The following is an 18,313-nucleotide window of genomic DNA, read 5'->3' on the forward strand; positions in this document are numbered from 1 at the left end:
TGAGGACTTCGGAGACATAGTAGACTGGATATTGTCGGGTCGTGCCCTCTCTGTCTTGCTCTTGGACCAGTGCTGCGCTAACTGCATATGGCAAGGCTGCGATGTAGAGCAGCAGAGGCAGCATGGGGTCTGGACTGGTGAGAATTGCCAAGTCTGACAAGTGTTGCTTGAGTGATGCAAAGGCTGCCGCCTGTTCTAGTCCCCATGCGAAGTCTTTTGCATCGCGCAGTGTCTTGAGGAAAGGTAGACTCCGCTCTACGGACTTAGAAATGAATCTGTTAAGGGCGGCTAATCTGCCTGACAGACGCTGGACATCCCTGGTTGATTGCGGAGGTGTCATGTTGATGATTGCTTGAATCTTGGTCGGGTTGGCCTTGATCCCGCGGTGCGACACCAGGTAGCCCAGTATCTTCCCCTGGCGAACTTCGAAGACACACTTCTCGGGGTTGAGGCGAAGTCGTGCGTCCCACATGTTTGCGAACGTCTCTGCGAGGTCAACCAGGTGGTCTTCTTTATTTTTTCTTGTGACAACAATGTCGTCCACGTACGTGAAAATGTTGTGGCCCACTTGGCTCTCGAGCACCATCTTGGTGAGGCGAGAGAAGGTTGAGCCAGCGTTCTTGAGTCCCTCCGGCATCCTGATGAAGCAGTATGTGCCGTAGGGTGTGATGAAACTGGTGCTGGCCTTGTCTTATTCGTTCATATATATCTAGTGATAGCCAGAGAAACAGTCAAGAAGTGACATGACTTCGCATCCGGCTACACTATCGACTATCTTGTCGATCCGTGGTAGCAGGAAATTGTCCTTGGGACAGGCCTTATTGAGGCTGGTGAAGTCAATGCACATGCGCCACTTACCGCTTTTCTTTTGTACCATGACTACATTGGCGAGCCACGTGGAGTAGGCGATTGGTTCAATGAAGTTGGCCTCCAGCAGGCGGTGCATTTTAGCTTTGGCGGCTTCCGTTTTTTCATCGGACATTTTGCGTAGCCGCTGCTTTTTTGGGCGCACCGAAGGGTCGATGCCTAAACTGTGCTCGATAACGGTGCGGCTGACTCCGACCAGGTCGAGGGCGGACCAAGTGAAGACGTCCTTGTTTCTGGAGAGACAGGAAATGAGTTTCTCCTTGTCTTGCGAAGTCAGGTCTTCGCTTATTACAACCGTTTGCTTGGGCATTGCCGGGTCGAGGGGAACTGTCTTCGTACCGTCGTTGCTCTGCAGCTATGCCTTTACTTTTTTGTCGGTGGTTGGATGGGTCGCCTCGGAGACTTCGCGTTGTGTTGTAAGGCAATGTATGTTCCGTTGACCTGGAAAGAAGACTCTCTCAATGTTGCACGCAGTCCGCTGGTTACCATAAACCGTTATCACACCTTGTGGGCCCGGGATTTTCATGCAGAGGTACAGTCCGTGAATGGCCGCTTCAAATTTGTTGATGGAGCCCCGACCCATTATGGCGTTGTAGGGGTAGACCATGTCGACGATGTCAAAGGTGACCTGTTCGCTTCGTGCATTGGGTGCTATGCCGAATGACAGGGGTAGCTCTATCTTGCCCACATGGAAAGTGCCCTTGCCACCGAAGCCATATAGGGGGTTGTCCGAAGGCTTGAGTAAGTTGTGGCTGATGCCCATGCGGTTGAAGGCATGCAGGAAGATGATGTCCGTCTGGCTGCCGTTGTCAACTAGGACTTTGTGCAGGTCCCAACCTGCCACACTGCAGTTGATTACCATGGAGTCGACGTGGGGTGCGCTGCACAGATCAACATCTCTGGCATCGAAGGTTAGTGGCACATGTGACCACTTTGTTTGCACGACTAGGCCGATGAGGGCGACGTGGTTCACGCTTTGGTAGTGATCCCTCTTTTGTCGCTCGTCTCGAAGTCAACGCTGGACCCTCCGGTGATCATGTGAATGACTCCGCGATATGGCTGATCGACGAAATCTTCTTGTTTTGGTGCTTGAGGGTGATTTTGGTGGTGTGGGTTCGGTTGATGCGGAGGCGGGAGCGGGGGTGGAACGACTTGTACCTCCTGGTGGTGCTGATATGTGTGGTTGGGTAGATTCTGGGCGTGGCCGTTGTTGTATGGTTGTGGGTGGTGGTGTTGATATATGTGCGCGACAACTCTTTGGTTGTCGGCTGGTTGTGCCCGAGACATCCTGTCCCTGGTGGCCTTTGTTTCTGGGCAATCCCTTGTTGGGTGCATGCAGTCTTCGCCATGAAACAGACAGTAATATTTGCACGGTTGCTGCGCCCGTCCCCGGCCCCGGCCACGCGTGCCATTGCCGCGGCCCTGGGGGAGATAGTCTTGACGGCGAGAGGCTTCACCGGCGGGGTGCTGGTTGGCTATGTTATGCACCTCCTACTGACTGTGATTGTCTCGTCCGGAGTTTAACTGTGAAGGCCTTGTCTAGGTTCGGTTGGACTGCGGAGGGTCCTTGGGCTTTCTCTGAGACTCGACCTTGTGCTAATGGAGCTCTTCAGATCTGGCGTACTTTTCAAACAACTGATAGAGCTCTTGGAGATTTTTGGGTGGGTCCCTGATGCAGTGACTGTATAGGACGCCAGCCCGAAGGCCACTGATGGCGTAGTGTATGGAAATTTGGTCGTCGACCGAAGGCAGTTGTGACTTGAGAGTCAGGAACTTGCGGTAGTACTCCCGTAGGGTTTCCTTCTCTTGCTGTTTGCAGAGTGATAGCTCAGCCAAGGCATCGGTGTCTGGTTGGTACCCTTGGAAGTTGAGCAGAAACTTGTCTCGGAGACTTTTCTAGAGTCGATGGACAATGGGGGCAACCTGGTGTACCAGGTCAAGGCCGGACCCTTGAGGGCGATGATGAAAGACTTGGCCATTGTGGCGTCGTCCCCTCTAGATGATGCGACGGCCACTTGATAGCTCATGATGTATTGTGCTGGGTCGGTGCTGTCGTTGTACTTGGGGTAAGTCCCTGCCCTGAAGTTGGCGGGCCATGGTGACACTTGGAGTTGCGGCGCCAGGGGGCTTCGCTCATCAAGGTAGTTGATGCCTTGGAAAGCTGCGGCGTGCGGGATGAAGGGTCCATGCTGGGGAATGAATAAGTCTCCGGCTGGCGCACGCTGTTGGAGGGGTGGGTCGTGCTGCAGATCGTGCTGGCCTTCGCTCTGCATGAGCGCAATCTCTTGCTCAAGTTCCCGGGCTCTCTGCTCCTCGTCTCGTATCATCTGGCGCACCTTGGCTTGCACGGTGACACGTTGGCGCTTGGCCTCGAGGATGTCTTTCTGCTTTTGGAGGTTGCGGTTCTTGATGCACAGGGCCTGTAGCTGTAGCTGTTCTTCGGCTGAGACGCCGATGACTTCGCCGTCCTCTATTGCGTCTTCGCCCTTTGGTGGAGCAAAACCTGGGGTGGTGCTTGTGGTTGTCCTCCGGAGCTGCAGGTGCGTAGGGTGCCTTCGGGAATGGGTTGGTCGTTGCGCTGTCTCTTGCTGAGAGCTTCGTCTTCGCAGGCTTCTTGGGGGGTGTTGTCTGCGAGGGCCTTGCCCTTTTTCTCGGCTAGCAGCACTGCCTTCGCTGCTTCGTCGACGGATGGGGCTGCCTTCGAACGAGCTCTCTTGGGTGCCATCGCGGGTGGTTTGTTCGTAGCACGAACGGTGGGCGCCAAATGTTGGAACTTGCTCTCCTGGGCAAGTTGATCCAACGGGGGAGTGAAAAGGGTGCAAGCAAAGTTTAACGTGGGATGGCAATTGCTCTGTTAATCTGGCCTCTCAAGGGCACTGTACGGGGTATTTATAGGTACCCGAGTGTCGAACGTCCCAAGATAAGGACGGTTATATCCTCGGGTACCCGGATTATCCCCAGAATATTCCCATAATGGAGAGTTACAGACCGTCATTATAGAAAAGCTATTACAGATGAGGCCCGTAACCTGCCTATCCACGCGGGGCCCATTGTAGTGGGCCGAATTCCACGTGGGCCTCCGGGCGAGATGAGGGACGCGGGACCAACAGACTTCGTTGGGGTCTGGCCTTCGTCTTGCAATGGAGAGGACCAAGGGCAACCGCGCCAGTCGTCACGCATTCGTTGATGTAGCGAACTAACGAAGGCTTCACGCGAAGGGTAGCGTCTTCGCCTTCGCCCAAACAACGCCTTAGCGCCCGGATCGGAGGGGATGACCCAACACGGCGGTCCCACAAGGCAGCGATCCCACACGCGGAGAGGCTGACACGCCAGGCCCATTGTGTAAGTGACTCAAGGCGAGAGGGAGGCTATGCAGGCGGCAGCTCGGCCGGGGAAGAAGGGCAAGTGGGCCGGTTCCTGCGATTTGAGCCCAAAGCGCCTAATAAGTCTTTTTCTTTTCTTTTCCCCTTTTTCCATATTCTTTTATAATTCTAGTTTATTTCTAAATTCAAAGATTCAAATTTCCAAATTCCAAATATCAATCATCTCCTAATGAAAATATAACACCTACTATTTATATTAATATTATTTTTCTCGTTACTCATTTTGGGGAGGAATAAATGGGTCCATAAACATTTTCCTTTCTCATTTTCTATTTTGTATTTTCATTTGATTTACAAATTTCAAGTTCGAATCCAAAATAAAATTTAAGAATTCAAATTTTTAATATATACTCAAAAACAATTATGATGCAATAGATATATATTTATTTTAATTAATTTATTTGTTTGGTAGATGTTTGAATTATGAAACACTCATATTGTTTTCTTTCTTTTTCTGAAAAATAGTATTTTGAAGGTGGGATAAGAAGTAGAAGTTACTTCAAAATTAAATATTCATGTAAATAAATGCTTATGGTGCATCATTTAATGATATGCATAATTGTTTAGTTGAATAGAAAACTTTTATATTACTTCTTTTCTAAAATAATTCTTGGTTTTCAAAGTTCAGTCCTCAAATTTCAACACTCAAATATAATTTGAGATATCTAAATTTACTATTTCATTTCTTCATTTATTTTAATTTTTTTCTTATATAAATTTTGGGCCTCACACCTAGTTTTGTTCACCCTACACATTGCAAACAAATGAATCATTGGGTAGTCTTGCTATTACTCTACCTGGTTTTGGGATTAATGCTATATATGAAATATGATTATTCTTCAACATTATTGTTGGATTATTTATTGTTCATGATAAAATTATTATGTTAATTGGAACATGGAGCTTAACCTGAGATAATAGTGCAACCACAATGGTGGAATGGGACACCCTTGGCCTATTAATTAGCAAAGCTAGGGAGAGATTACCTTACCCAAAAGGGCAAGCGAGGAGGCATCACTATAGATTATAGGGTGGTTCTCGGGTCGAACTGTCTGTGATAGCTGTTCGGACGAGGGATTCCTATGCTTCCTTCTTGCTAAACCATAGCGGGTCTTCTCAAACTAGTGGAACTTTGAAAAGGCCTCGTAGTGCTACCCTGTCTCGTCTGCTCGGTAGAGATGAATGGGATTCGATGCCCCTTGGCAAAATGTGTAACATGGCTTGTGGGTAAAGATGTGCATCCTCTACAAGGTGTAAAATTGGTATATCAGCCATGCACACCGTCATGAGCGGCCCATGACTCTCGCATAATTAATTTATGGAATTAAATTTAATCTGTCATTTGCATTGCATTGTGAGATTTATTATTAATTGTGATCAATTATTTAAATTGGGTTAGTATATACTCATACTTAGTAATTGCTAAATAAATTTTTGACCAACTTATTAAAATCAATGCTCAGCCTTAACCATTTTTCCTTAGTAAGCCTTACACTACACATGAGCCCCCATCGTAAGTGAGCTTATACACATTATTCCCCACACTTGTTGAGCGATGACCATATGGGAGCTCACCCTTGCTATAATCACACCATGTCAAGAACAGGCATCGCTGGAGGAGCATAAAGGATGCTACGATGAGTTCGGAGGGTCTAGGCCATTGTCTCCCAGTCAGCTATGATGGTGGGGGATCGTTGTCGCCATATGATGTACTTATTAAGTTAATTTGTACAGAACCTCTATTATATAACAAAGATGTGACATTGATTTCTATACCATGAGCCATCATATGTGTGAGACTTGATCCTAGCACACATTTGAGATGTGCTCGAGTTTGCCCTTAAATCTGGGTGTGACAAACATCCAAAAGCAACACCTCTAAGTGATCAAAGACACACAAGTGCCACTTTAGAGAAATTAGTGAATTGAGATAGTACCTTATGTGAGAGTAATCAAGATGAGAGTGTGTGGTTGCTTTGTGTGCTCTTGAGCTTGAAGTTTTGACCCCCATTGAGATTGTAAAGGCTAGCAAGAGTCTCCAACATTGTGGAATACCTTGAGGGAGACTTAAGTATATTGTTCACTTGAGAAAAGAGAAGAGGGCTTGAGTTTGATCTTCGGAATCAATCGAGAGGGTTGAAAGAGACCCCGTCCTTTGGGACACCTCAACAGGGACGTAGGTTGTTTGGAATCGAACATCGATAAACTAAATCGTTCGTGTCTTTTGTGTGTTTATTTGTGATTTTGTGTTCTCCCTCTTTTATTTAAAGCTCTCCCCACTTTGACCATGTTACTTCTCCTTCTAATGCTTAGTCGGGGTCAAAGTTTGTGTTTTAAGTGTTAAATTTCAGGTTTCGCCGGTTCACTCCCCTCTAGGCGACTTTCAATTGTATCAGAGCCGGACTCTTCATTTGGGTCTAACAACCATAAGAGATGTTGGGGTCCCTCAAGAGCAGGAAGGTGCCCTTAGGAGAGAAGCACAAGGAGAAGGTCGAGGAATCCACACTTACAAGTTCTAAGTCCTTTCAATCCTACAAGAAGAAGGACAAAAAGAAAATGAGATGAAGAAGGTTATCTACTACGAAACCGACTCATCAACGACGCCATCGACCTCGATCGGCGACAAATCCACCTCTAAGAAATGTCATCGACAAAAATCAGTTAAAACAAATTTTACTCATACTCCTTTTAGTCATTCTCGCATTCCTAGAAATACTACTACTCCCTTTCTTTCGGTACCCCTTGGAAAGCCACCGTATTTTGATGGTGAAGATTAGTCTTGGTGGAGTCACAAAATGAAAGGTTATGTATACTCACACCACCCAAGCATTTGGGATGTTGTTGAACTAGGAACGTAGATACCAGATAGCGATGATGAGGACTACAACTCCGTGGAAGTGGAGCAAATCGTCCACTGCAACTCGCAAGCCACCACAGTATTGCTCTCCTCCTTGTGTAGGGAATAATACAACAAGGTGAACATGTTGGCGCCAAGGAAATTTGGGACACACTCAAGATGACACATGAAGGTGATAAGATCACCAAGATAACCAAGATGGAGCTCATGAAAGGAGAGCTCGAACGGTTTACCATCAACAAAGGAGAAGGGACATAAGAGATGTACAACCAGCTCAAATCACTGGTGAACCACGTGCAGAACTACAAGACCATGAAGTGGATGGACAAGTCATCACGCTCATGCTAAGGTCCCTCATTTCTTGTATTGCAACTCTCGATACTTTACTCTGTAAAAATCCTAGGTATGAGAAGATGTCTCCGAAAGAGGTGCTTGGCAATTTCCTTAGCCATGGGATGATGGTTAAGTAGTCCAAGCACATTGAAGATTTGGCTCAAGGCAACATCACCACCATCACCACCATCAAGCCACAACCAATTGCCATCTAACAAATAGGAAACTATCGACATTGTCGTACTCAATGATGAGTAGATGGCTCTGATCATCAAAAGCTTCCGACAAGGACTACAAGCCACACGACAAGAGGGTGTGCTACAAATGTGGTAAAACTAGTCATTTCATCGCTAACTGTCCATATGCAAAGGATGATGATGATAGGGAAGAGGACACGAAAGGGAAGAAGAAGTTGGAGAAGAAATTCTTCGTCAACAATAAGGGAGGTGAAGCCCACATTAGAAAGGTGGGACTCGAAACAAGAGCTCCCTCTTCCCCAAGGTCGACCACACATGCCTAATGGCAAAAGAGAGTAAGAAAAAGGTACAACCTAGAACCTCTTCTAAGTATACTTCCTTCGATGATGAATTTAGTTATGAGGAAGATATGAACAAAAGTTTAAGGGCCCAAGTAGAGATCAAGTTGCTAAAGTTAAAGAATTAATTAAGGATACCAATGAGAAGGATGAACTCCTAGAAAAGTAGGAGGATCTACTCATTGATGAGACTAAGAAAAATGAGGAACCTAAAAGAGCCCTAGCCCATGTGAAAGAAAAGAATAAATTTTGACCCATGAGCTAAAAACTTGCAATAGTTCAATTTCTGATATCACATGTGCAAATGATGATTTAAATGATAAAATTGAGAAATTGAATGTTTGTCATGCCTCTACATCTTCCATTGAGCATAATTCTATTTACACTAGATGTAGAGATGTTGATGTTAATTCTCTTGCTGATAATGTCGCTATAATTAAGAGCCAAAATGAGCATATTGCAAAATTAGAAGCTAAAACTAATAAACATGAACTTGACCATGAATAATAAAAATTTGCTAGGAGTATTCGATTGAGTGGGAGACATCCTAAAATTAAGGATGGTGTTGGCTTCCAAACTGAAGGAAAATAAAACATCAAAATTCATGTTAGCGGGAAAAAGTTCCCAAAATTTGCTAAGGACAAAGCTCTAGTTATTCATCATGATCATGCCCATGTTTCTCACACTTCTAGTTCTAGAAATGTTCATATCAAGAATGCTTCACATATTCATCATGCTCATGTTTCATATACAAAAGCATCTCATATTAGGCATAATGATGTTCATGCTAAAACTATTCGCATGTCTAAAAACAAGAATTAGAATGCATCAAATGGACTGCATATGTCATTTCATACCTTTGATGCTTCTTATATTTGTACAAACAAATCTGGCAAAGTGGTTGCCAAATATGTTGGGTTCTGACAGAAAGAGCACAAAGACGTGTGCTTGTTACTAATGTCAAAGGACCCAAAATGGTCTGGGTACCTAAGAACAAGACCTAAATCCGTGTTGTAGGCTTATGTATCCGGAGGCACAAGTTGGGTAATCGATAGTGGATGCATAAACCATATGACAGGTGAGAAGAAGATGTTATCATCCTATGTAAAGAACAAAGACTCCAAAGATGCTATTACATTTGGGGATGGGAGTCAAGGTAAGACAAGAGGTCTAGGTAAAATCACAATCACCACCGAGCATTCATTTCAAATGTATTTTTGGTGGACTCCCTAGACTACAATTTGCTTTCCGCATCTTACTTATGTTCCATTGCTTATAATTGTTTATTTACCAATGTTGGTGTTACCGTATTTAGAAGACGTGATGATTCCATTTCTTTTAAGGGTGTTTTGAAGGGAAAACTTTATATAGTAGATTTTTTGAATGATAAAGTCGAAGTTAACACATGTTTAATAGCAAAAACTGATATGGATTGGTTATGGCATTGTCGACTTGCTCATGTTAGGATGAAGAATCTTCATAAACTTCTAAAGGGGAACACATTTTAGGACTAACCATTGTGTGTTTTGAGAAAGACATGCCATGTGGCGCATGCCAAGCAGGGAAGCAAGTTGGAACAAATCATCCATCCAAATCAAGTAGAGCAAGTTGATCTTAATGAGATAGATGGTGATGAGGCTCCGTGCACCACACTAAGGAACATCTCCTTTAGGGATGTGTGCCGATGAGAATCGACACAACACAAGCATTCTCTACAACTCAAGATGGTGAGAAAACTCAAGATGTTGAGCAATCTCAAGATGATGGCATACATCAAGGGGAGATGAAGAAGATCAAGAAAAGGCGGATGATTAAGAAATTCAAGCAACAAAGGTGCCACACCCAAGAGTCTATCAAGGAATTCAAAGAGACCACCCCATGAACATGGTTCTTGGAGATATCCAAAAGGGGGTAACTACTCGCTCTAGAATTGCTAATTTCTATGAAAATTACTCTTTTATGTCTTCTTTTGAGCCTTTTAGGGCTGAAGACGCATTAAAGGATCCGGACTAGGTGGTGGCAATGGAAGAAGACCTCAACAACTTCAAAAGGAATGGGGTTTGGAACTTAGTACCATGTCCTAACCAAAACGTTGTAGGAACCAAGTGGGTCTTCTGCAACAAACAAGATGAACATGGTGTGGTGACAAGGAACAAAGCCCGACTTGTGGCCAAGGGGTACATACAAGTCAAAGGTTTGGATTTTGATGAAACCTTTGCACCCGTAGCTAGGCTTAAGTCAATTTAAATTTTATTAGCCTATGCTACTTACCATGATTGCAAGCTATTTCAAATGGACATGAAAACTATGTTTCTTAATGGATCAATCAAGGAGGAAGTCTATGTTGAGTAGCCTCCTGGCTTCAAAGATGATAAGTATCCTAACCATGTCTTTAAACTCAATAAGGCGCTCTATGGGCTTAAGCAAGCACTAAGAGCAATAGAGCATGGTATGAGTGCCTTAGAGACTTTATTATTGCTAATTCTTTTAAGGTTGGGAAAGATGATCATACCTTGTTCACTAAGACTATTGATAATGATCTCTTTGTTTGCAAAATTTATGTTGATGACATAATCTTTGGTTCTACTAACCGATTGTCTTGTGAGGAATTTTGTAGGATCATGGTCAAGAAATTTGAGATGTGTACGATGGGGGAGTTGAAGTTTTTCTTAGGATTTAAAATAAGGCAACTCAAAGAAGGCACCTTCATCAGCCTGACAAAATATACACAGTACATTCTAAAGAAATTTAGAATGAAGGATGCCAAACCCATCAAGAAACCTATGGGTACCAATGGTCACTTGACCTTGACATGGGAGGTATGCCAGTAGATCAAAAGATATACCAGTGTATGATAGGATCACTTCTTTATTTATGTGCATCTAGACTAAATATTATGCTCTCTGTTTGCATGTGTGCAAGATTACAAGCCAACCCTAAAGAATGTCATCTTAGGGTTGTTAAAAGAATCTTGAGATTTCTAGTTCACACTCCCGACTTTGGGGTTTGGTATCCTAAGGGTTCAAACTTTGATCTCATTGGATATTTTGATGTCGATTACGTCGACTTTAAGGTAGATAGAAAGAGAACATCTGGGGCTTGCAAATTTTTTGGGAAGATCCCTAGTTTCATGGGTTTAAAGAAACAAAATTTTGTTGCTCTATCCACTGCCGAGGCCGAGTATATTGCTGCAGGACATTGTTGTGCACAATTACTTTAAACGAGGCGAACCCTCAAGGACATTGGCTACAATCTGAGCGAAATCCGCCTCCTATGTGATAATGAGTGTGTCATCCGCATGGTGGATAATCATGTTGATCACAGACGGCCTAAACACATAGACATTCGACATCACTTTCTGAGAGACCACTCACAAAGGGGAGATATCGTAATTGACCATATGAGCACCCATACATAATTAGCTGATACCTTCATCAAGCCCCTAGATGAGAAAAGGTTTTGTGAGTTTAGGAATGAGCTAAATGTTCTTGATTCTTGAAACATAGATTGAAATGTTGCACACAATGCTTATTTTGTTATACCTTTAATATATCATAACTCTTTCAATTGGTACAAATTCAGATTTCATATTTTTGCTTGTACCAAGGTTTAAATTGTAGAACTTGTCTTCCTGGGTCTCACAAGTCCAAGTGCATTGATTCACAAGTATTCATCACTTGTATGCACATATTTAGGAGGAGAAATGTTCTACACTTCATTTTTTAGGCTAACAATTTTTCAAGTCCATATTGTGCTTAGTCTCAAATTCAAAGGGAAATGGAGCTTTGGGCAAGGAAAGAGCTTGCAATGCATATTTGATCGATATCAAAGATCCTTTGCTCCAACTCATAGTTTTAAATTGTCATATCCTTATTGAAAAGGGCCATAAAAATGTCTTCGTTTTTTGTGCTTAATGCCAAAGGGGAGAAATTATTAGGCCAAAGAAAATGGACCGCAACACTTGAGGTTTTCAAAATTTTAAATCGACATTTCCAAAACTCATGAAGACCCTCTTAAAAGCTAAGAGGAGACATATTTTATGCCAAAGGGGGAAAAGTTTATCAAAATGTAGTTTTGGCAAAAGCTTTTGAGAAAGGGAGAGAAAATTTCAAACTTCTGAAATGCTTACCATGTCTTCCAAAACGAATTCAAAAGCTTTGCAAAACAAAAATACAAAGTGGTTGCATTTGTGTCCAAAATTTTAAATATTATTACCAACTCATTTTGTGTCAAGTGTTGAACAATTTTGATTCACATCTTATAAACACTTGAGAATTAACAAACTGCTTACAAATTTCAAGTTTCATATTTGCTTTGGTTGTGTTGGCATAAATCACCAAAAAGGGGGATATCGAAAGGGAAATGTGCCTTAAAAGCCATTTCTACAATGTTGGATCACGCTCTTGTACTACAGACTATCTAGAACTAAGTCAAGTACCATCTCGCTATAATTTGCGAACCGTCTACCTGTTCAATACTGGCTCAACCCGAAGGTGACAAGTTAAAGAAATAAATTTTAGCGCAAGTCGTGGACCATCTAGGAGGAAAGGCACAGACCATCTGCGTGATGTCACCATGGCCAGATAGTCGTTGATTTGTCAGTTCTAGCCATTGGATTGTCAATTATATCCATTGAGCTGTCAGACCTAACCGTCGTGAGGGGCGGACCATCTGCTAGTGCGCAAAATTGTCAGGAAGGGCATAATGACTATATGGGTGGTTGAGGGTTATAAATGCCCCCAACCTGCCCATTCATTGCATCCAAGCATTCCACTTACTCTCATTCTATACAAGAGCTAGAGCATTCACACCAACATCCAAAGAAACACCTCCAAGTGATCAAAGCCACACAATTGCCAGTTTAGAGATATTATTGAATTGAGATAGTGCCTTGGGTCAGAGTAATCAAGAGGAGAGTGTGTTGTTGCCTTATGTGCTCTTGATCTTGAAGTTTTGACTCCCATTGAGATTGTAAAGGCTAGCAAAAGTCTCCAACGTTGTGGAGTACCTTGTGGGAGACATAAGTCTATTAATCACTTGAGAAAAGAGAAGAGGTCTTGAGTTTGATCTTTGGAATCACTCGAGAGGGTGGAAAGAGATCCCGTCCTTTGAGACACCTCAACGGGGATGTAGGTTCTTTGGAACTGAACCTCAATAAACCAAATCGCTCGTGTCTTTTATGTGTGTTTAATTGCAATTTTGTGTTCCCCCTCTTCTATTCTAAAGCTCTCCCCAGTCCGATCGTATTACTTTGTGTTCTAACGCTTAGCCAGGGATCAAAGTTTGTGTTTTAAGTGTTAAATTTCAGGTTCGCCTATTCACCCCCTCTATGCAACTTTCATCCTGTGTTGTGATGACACATAAATTATTCAATAAAATGTTAGTGCACAATGATTACATGAAAACGAACAACACATATATTATCTCAGGGGTATCAAATGATTTTTCGCAATACACATAAAATGGTATATTAATTTTAGTTAATTACGGGGGTTGTTGTGCAAAAAGACGGGGGCTGAGGTGGTGAAATCTTACTGGCTAGGACTTAGCCACATGGAGGGTCGCAGAGTTTATGGGTGTAGAAGATTCGATAGACCGGGTGTGGGAGTCGTTTCTTCTTTTGTGACGTGCACACGTGGAGAGGTGCAGGGGATACGGTTGCTGCAAGGGGCACTCATGCCATGGGGGTGGGGCCCGTCAGCTTGGCGCCCACACCCACACAGAGGACGGGACGCAGGGTAGGGTGGGGCGAGGCTCAAACATAGTGAGATCAATTAGAGCGTTGTTCTTATGAACCTAAGGGGCCCGGGAACTAGCCAGCATGGCCATTTTTCGAGCAGCAAATAGGAAAACAAAAGGCGGGTAGGGAAACAATGGAGTTTGCTCACCGGGGAAGAAGGTGCTCACCGAAGGAACGTTCCATCGACGGCAATGGGCGTTGCAGATAACGATGCTTCGGGCAGGGACAACGGTGAGCCTAGCGTGAGCTACATTCTACAGTGAGGAGCAGGGAAATGGGTAATCGTGCGAAGGGGAAGGGATTTATGCGAGCGACTCGGACGAGAACATGGTAGGAGTTGCCAAATCCACAGTGAGGTTGAGAGGCGATAGCAGGGAATATGAAGATTGTATCCGAACCCAATGGTATACTTTCCAATTTTAGGGTTTAATTAATGACAAAAGGTACCATAATTTATTTTTAATGCATGGAAAATGTTTTCAAGAGTCCAAAAATTCTAGGAAAACTCCTGACATGTTTTGGAGTCCAATGGACTCAAATAAACTATTTAAAGCTTATAAAATATTTTAAGCACCTTAAATAAATAGAATTTACATTTTAAAAAAGAGGAAGTACTTGGAAAAATATGGAAAATTTATCGAGACATCTACACGGTATATGTACAAAATACAAACATATTTTGCACTTAGAAATACTATGCCACGACATGAATGGAACAAAACAAGTTCAACCTTATATCTATTTTAGTTGGTTATTAATCAAAGAAAATTACTTAAATCTTAAAATGAGTGTAAATCACTCAAACCTTAGCAAATTAAATTAAATTTAAAAAAATCAATAGTTCAAAAAATCAGGGTGTTACGTGTTTGATGTAGATTTAATCTCGCCATGTGTAATTTATCCATGGTTCATTTAATAATTGCTTTAGGAATTAGTTTAATTTTTAAAGTTATAATTATATAACAAATGCAAGCTGCTAGCTGAGAGAAAACTAGTTAGAGGGTGTTTGGGAGTAAAAAAATTTCATAGTTTTAGAAGAATATTGCAGTATTCTCAAAATACTGCAATATTATATACACAAAGATGTTTGGCAAGGTAGCTAAAATCTCTGTTTTCAAAATTGAAGTATTATAAATACTGTAGCTATTTTAGAGTATTCTAAACTTAAGTTTAAACCCTAATTTTTAAAACTATAGTATTTTAAATTATGTTATTATCATGACTAAAGTATACTGTAGTATTTCAAAAACTGTGGTTTTTAAAAACTTTGTTCCTAAATAGGGCTTTAATGTATTGTACTTGTCACCACAAAATTGGAAGAAATTAGTTGCTGCTAGGAAGTAGATCCAAATCTGGAAGAAATTAGTTGCTACTAGAAAGTAGATCATTTTTGCTAGCAGATATTGATTTATACTCCAGTATCAATCTCGTACTTGTTACTTCAAGCTTGGAAAAAAAATAGTTGCTACTAGAAAGTAGATCATTTTTGCTAGCAGACATTGATTTATATATACTCTAGTATGAAGCCCGTACTTGATACTACAAACTTGGAAGAAATTACTTGCTACTAGAAAGTAGACCATTTCTGCTACCAGACATTGATTTGTACCCCGGTATCAATATCTGGGTAACTTTGGGAAGGTAAGCCACTAGCCCACTAGCCTTGCTTTCATCACTTCTTGCTAGCTGGATATAGATGGTTTTCTTTCACATATAGGAGTATATATATATGAACCTTGCAGCAAGCATTGGGTAGTCAAACAAAGCCCTACAGACATTGATCTGTAATCCCTATATTTGGTGAGAATTACAATGGAAGGAAGCAAGTCGGTCCTGCTCTTGATGGTGATCCTGGGAAGTTTGATGGTTCCTGCACACTGTAAGTGCGCATTATTGGGCAACCAGGCGCATTCAGATCAAGTTACTTATTATATATAGGAGTAGTTTCTTTCTATTAGTAAATATAAATTGGGTTCTGCTTTTTACCTAATTGTTTTAAGCGAATTCCCTTATCTACATGCGCAGCTCGGAACGTTGTTCGTTTTTGCAAATGTCAAAAACAGACCTGCAACATGGGAGCACTATTCGACGCTGTTTGTTACTGCTGTCCAGGCGGCAGTTGTTATTCGACGATGCAGGATTGCGCACCAGCTTGCCGCTGCGACAAGCTTTCGCACGCCCCACTAAATGTAAGGGATCATGAATCGGTCCTGTGATTTATTGCAAAGAAATAAATGAAAAAAGCGGTGGCATTTGTTGATGTTTGATATAAATATAAATGGACCAGCGTCTCGTCCGGGTCTGCGAGAAGGGTAGCTCTGCCTTGCGATTCCGTGTCGTTTGACCCCTCGACCTCCGAGGGTTTGGAGAAAAGCAATTTATCCTTAAGTCTTCGCTTTGCCCGACTTCTGACCCTCGACCAACGACAATCTCAGGGCCAGATACTTTCGTTCGACCATACAGATACAGATCTGAAATTCATAGGATCGTACCACAGTGACCACTCAAGTCGTGGTGACGTATGAGTCAGATTCTGACAGTCGTGTGGCCCAAATGATGCTATGAGGGTCGTTATGTCAGAACACGAATGTTAAGGCGTGGCGCTAGACAAAAGTCAACAAAGGATGTCGGATTAGATGCTGCAGGACAAGACAGTGCATAACGACATGCTTTAGGATAGTGATGGTGTAGCTACAGTACCCTGACGAAAAAAAAAGGAAGAGTCATCCATGGAATTCTTCGATTGGTGAGAACCACTCAGGAGAAGAAGCTATATGATGGGGGCCGACCTTGACTCATTCCACCTGACTATCCAAAATTATGTAATGAATCCTCCTCTCATCTTGGCCTACAAAATGAAGGAGAAGATCACGATCCAGAGAGACAACGACAGACACATCTTGCCAGCATAAAACAACATAGAACGCTTGTAACGACACAGAGAACTCATCACCTCACTAACGCACTCATGAGAGACTTGAGCGCATCTCCCTATCTCGATTGTTTGTAACTCCCTACTACAAACTAAATGCAGGATAACACAAGTTACTCAATTAGACATAGGGACATTCCACCGAACAAGTATAAAAACCGTGTGTCCGCTTTGCACATGTAACGCCTCAAATTCTATTTTTGTGATTTATGAAAACTTCCCCAAAAGATGTGAGTTAAAAAAAACCCTTTTAATAAGGTTTTTCTTTCTTTTTAGAATTGTTTTCTATTAAAATAAATAGATAGAAAGGCTTTCCCTTTATCTATTGAGTGGATTACTTCCCCTCATGAATTATATAAATAGAAACACCTAAAACTTTTGAGTTAAAATATCTCTTAATAGAGAATTTTCATTACTTTCTCCTAAATTAAATGAGTAAATAATATTCATTTTTGAATTAACCTTATCACACTTTCAAAATAATATTTTTCTGCAAATTTTATTCTGGGTGCTCCATATTTGAAGCATTTGTCTAAATAAATAATTAAAATATAATATAGTCATGACTTGCATCATGTTGGATATTTTTGGTTGTTGCATTTTAAGTTCAAATCTCAAATTGAATCTTGCTTGAATTTGGAATTTGAAAAAAATCGAAAAAATAAATAAATAAAGAGAAAAAGAGAAAAGGGAAATAACATGCCTGGGCCGAAACTCAACCCTGTCACCCAACTCCCTTCCTTTCCCCTCGGCCCAGCCCTTTTCTCCCGTGCCCTCACCGCCAGGCGGGACCCGCAGCACAACCTTAGCCTCACTCACTCGACGGACTCGCGTTGGCTGCTGTTGGGGGCCTTCGGCTTCCGAAGGTCCTCAAAAGTATGATTTAACAATGTTTTTGGAGTAAAGTACATTAACAGGTATCTTCGGACTTGGATCAGAGCCACGGTAGGACGAAGCACAAGGAACACGAAGGTTTACGTAGAGCCGAAGCTGTGTGTAGAAGAGCTTCGGGAGAACGGCAGGAAAAGAAACCGACTTAAAGATGAAAAACCAGATTAAACCTCGAAGAATTATCATAGAGTTATTGATAAATGTAAAGGGCAGTAATGTAATTTTACATGGTGTTGGAACTTGCTCTCAGCAGCAAGGAGGCCAACAAGGATGAACAGTGGTGACAACAGGGATACGTGCTCGGGGGCAAATAGCTCTGTTAATCACTAGCCTCTCACGGGCACTGTGTGGGGGTATTTATAGGTATCTGAGTGCCCAGCGCCTCGTGTTAAGGACGCATGTGCCCTCGGACACCTAGTTTATCCCCAGAATATTCCCATAAAGCAGGGTTACAAGCTGTACTTACAAGAATGCCTTTACAAACTAGGCCCGTAACACAACGGCAGTCACGCGGGGCCCGGTACAATGGGCCAGATCACACGTGGGCCTCAGAGCAGGACGAGGCCGTGCCGCGGGGAGACGTCACCGCAGGCCTTCGTCTGGTGCTGAATGAAGCGAAGGGTGTCCTTGCCCGTTTTGTCTTCGTCAAACCAGCGACTGCAGCGAAAGGCGACGAGCGAAGGGTGGCGTCTCTGCCTTCGCCCCAACATTTGCCCTCCGAGGGACCAGTTCGACAAAGTCACCTGATGCCGAAGACGTCGCTAGATGGCGGAGA

At 42.8% G+C, this 18,313-nt stretch overlaps 1 protein-coding gene across 1 annotated transcript; it reads left to right on the forward strand.

Annotated features, from left to right (window-relative positions):
• Positions 1 to 15,503: 15,503 nt before the first annotated feature.
• On the forward strand, positions 15,504 to 15,975 carry LOC103650252 (uncharacterized; the record flags this gene model as incomplete). The annotated part of the gene is made up of 2 exons (XM_023302123.1): positions 15,504 to 15,594; positions 15,741 to 15,975. Coding segments are annotated over 2 exons (282 nt in total), but the record flags the coding sequence as incomplete, so codon positions are not given.
• Positions 15,976 to 18,313: the final 2,338 nt, after the last annotated feature.

The sequence above is a fragment of the Zea mays genome, chromosome 3, assembly GCF_902167145.1.
Source record: "Zea mays cultivar B73 chromosome 3, Zm-B73-REFERENCE-NAM-5.0, whole genome shotgun sequence".
Lineage (NCBI taxonomy): Eukaryota > Viridiplantae > Streptophyta > Magnoliopsida > Poales > Poaceae > Zea > Zea mays.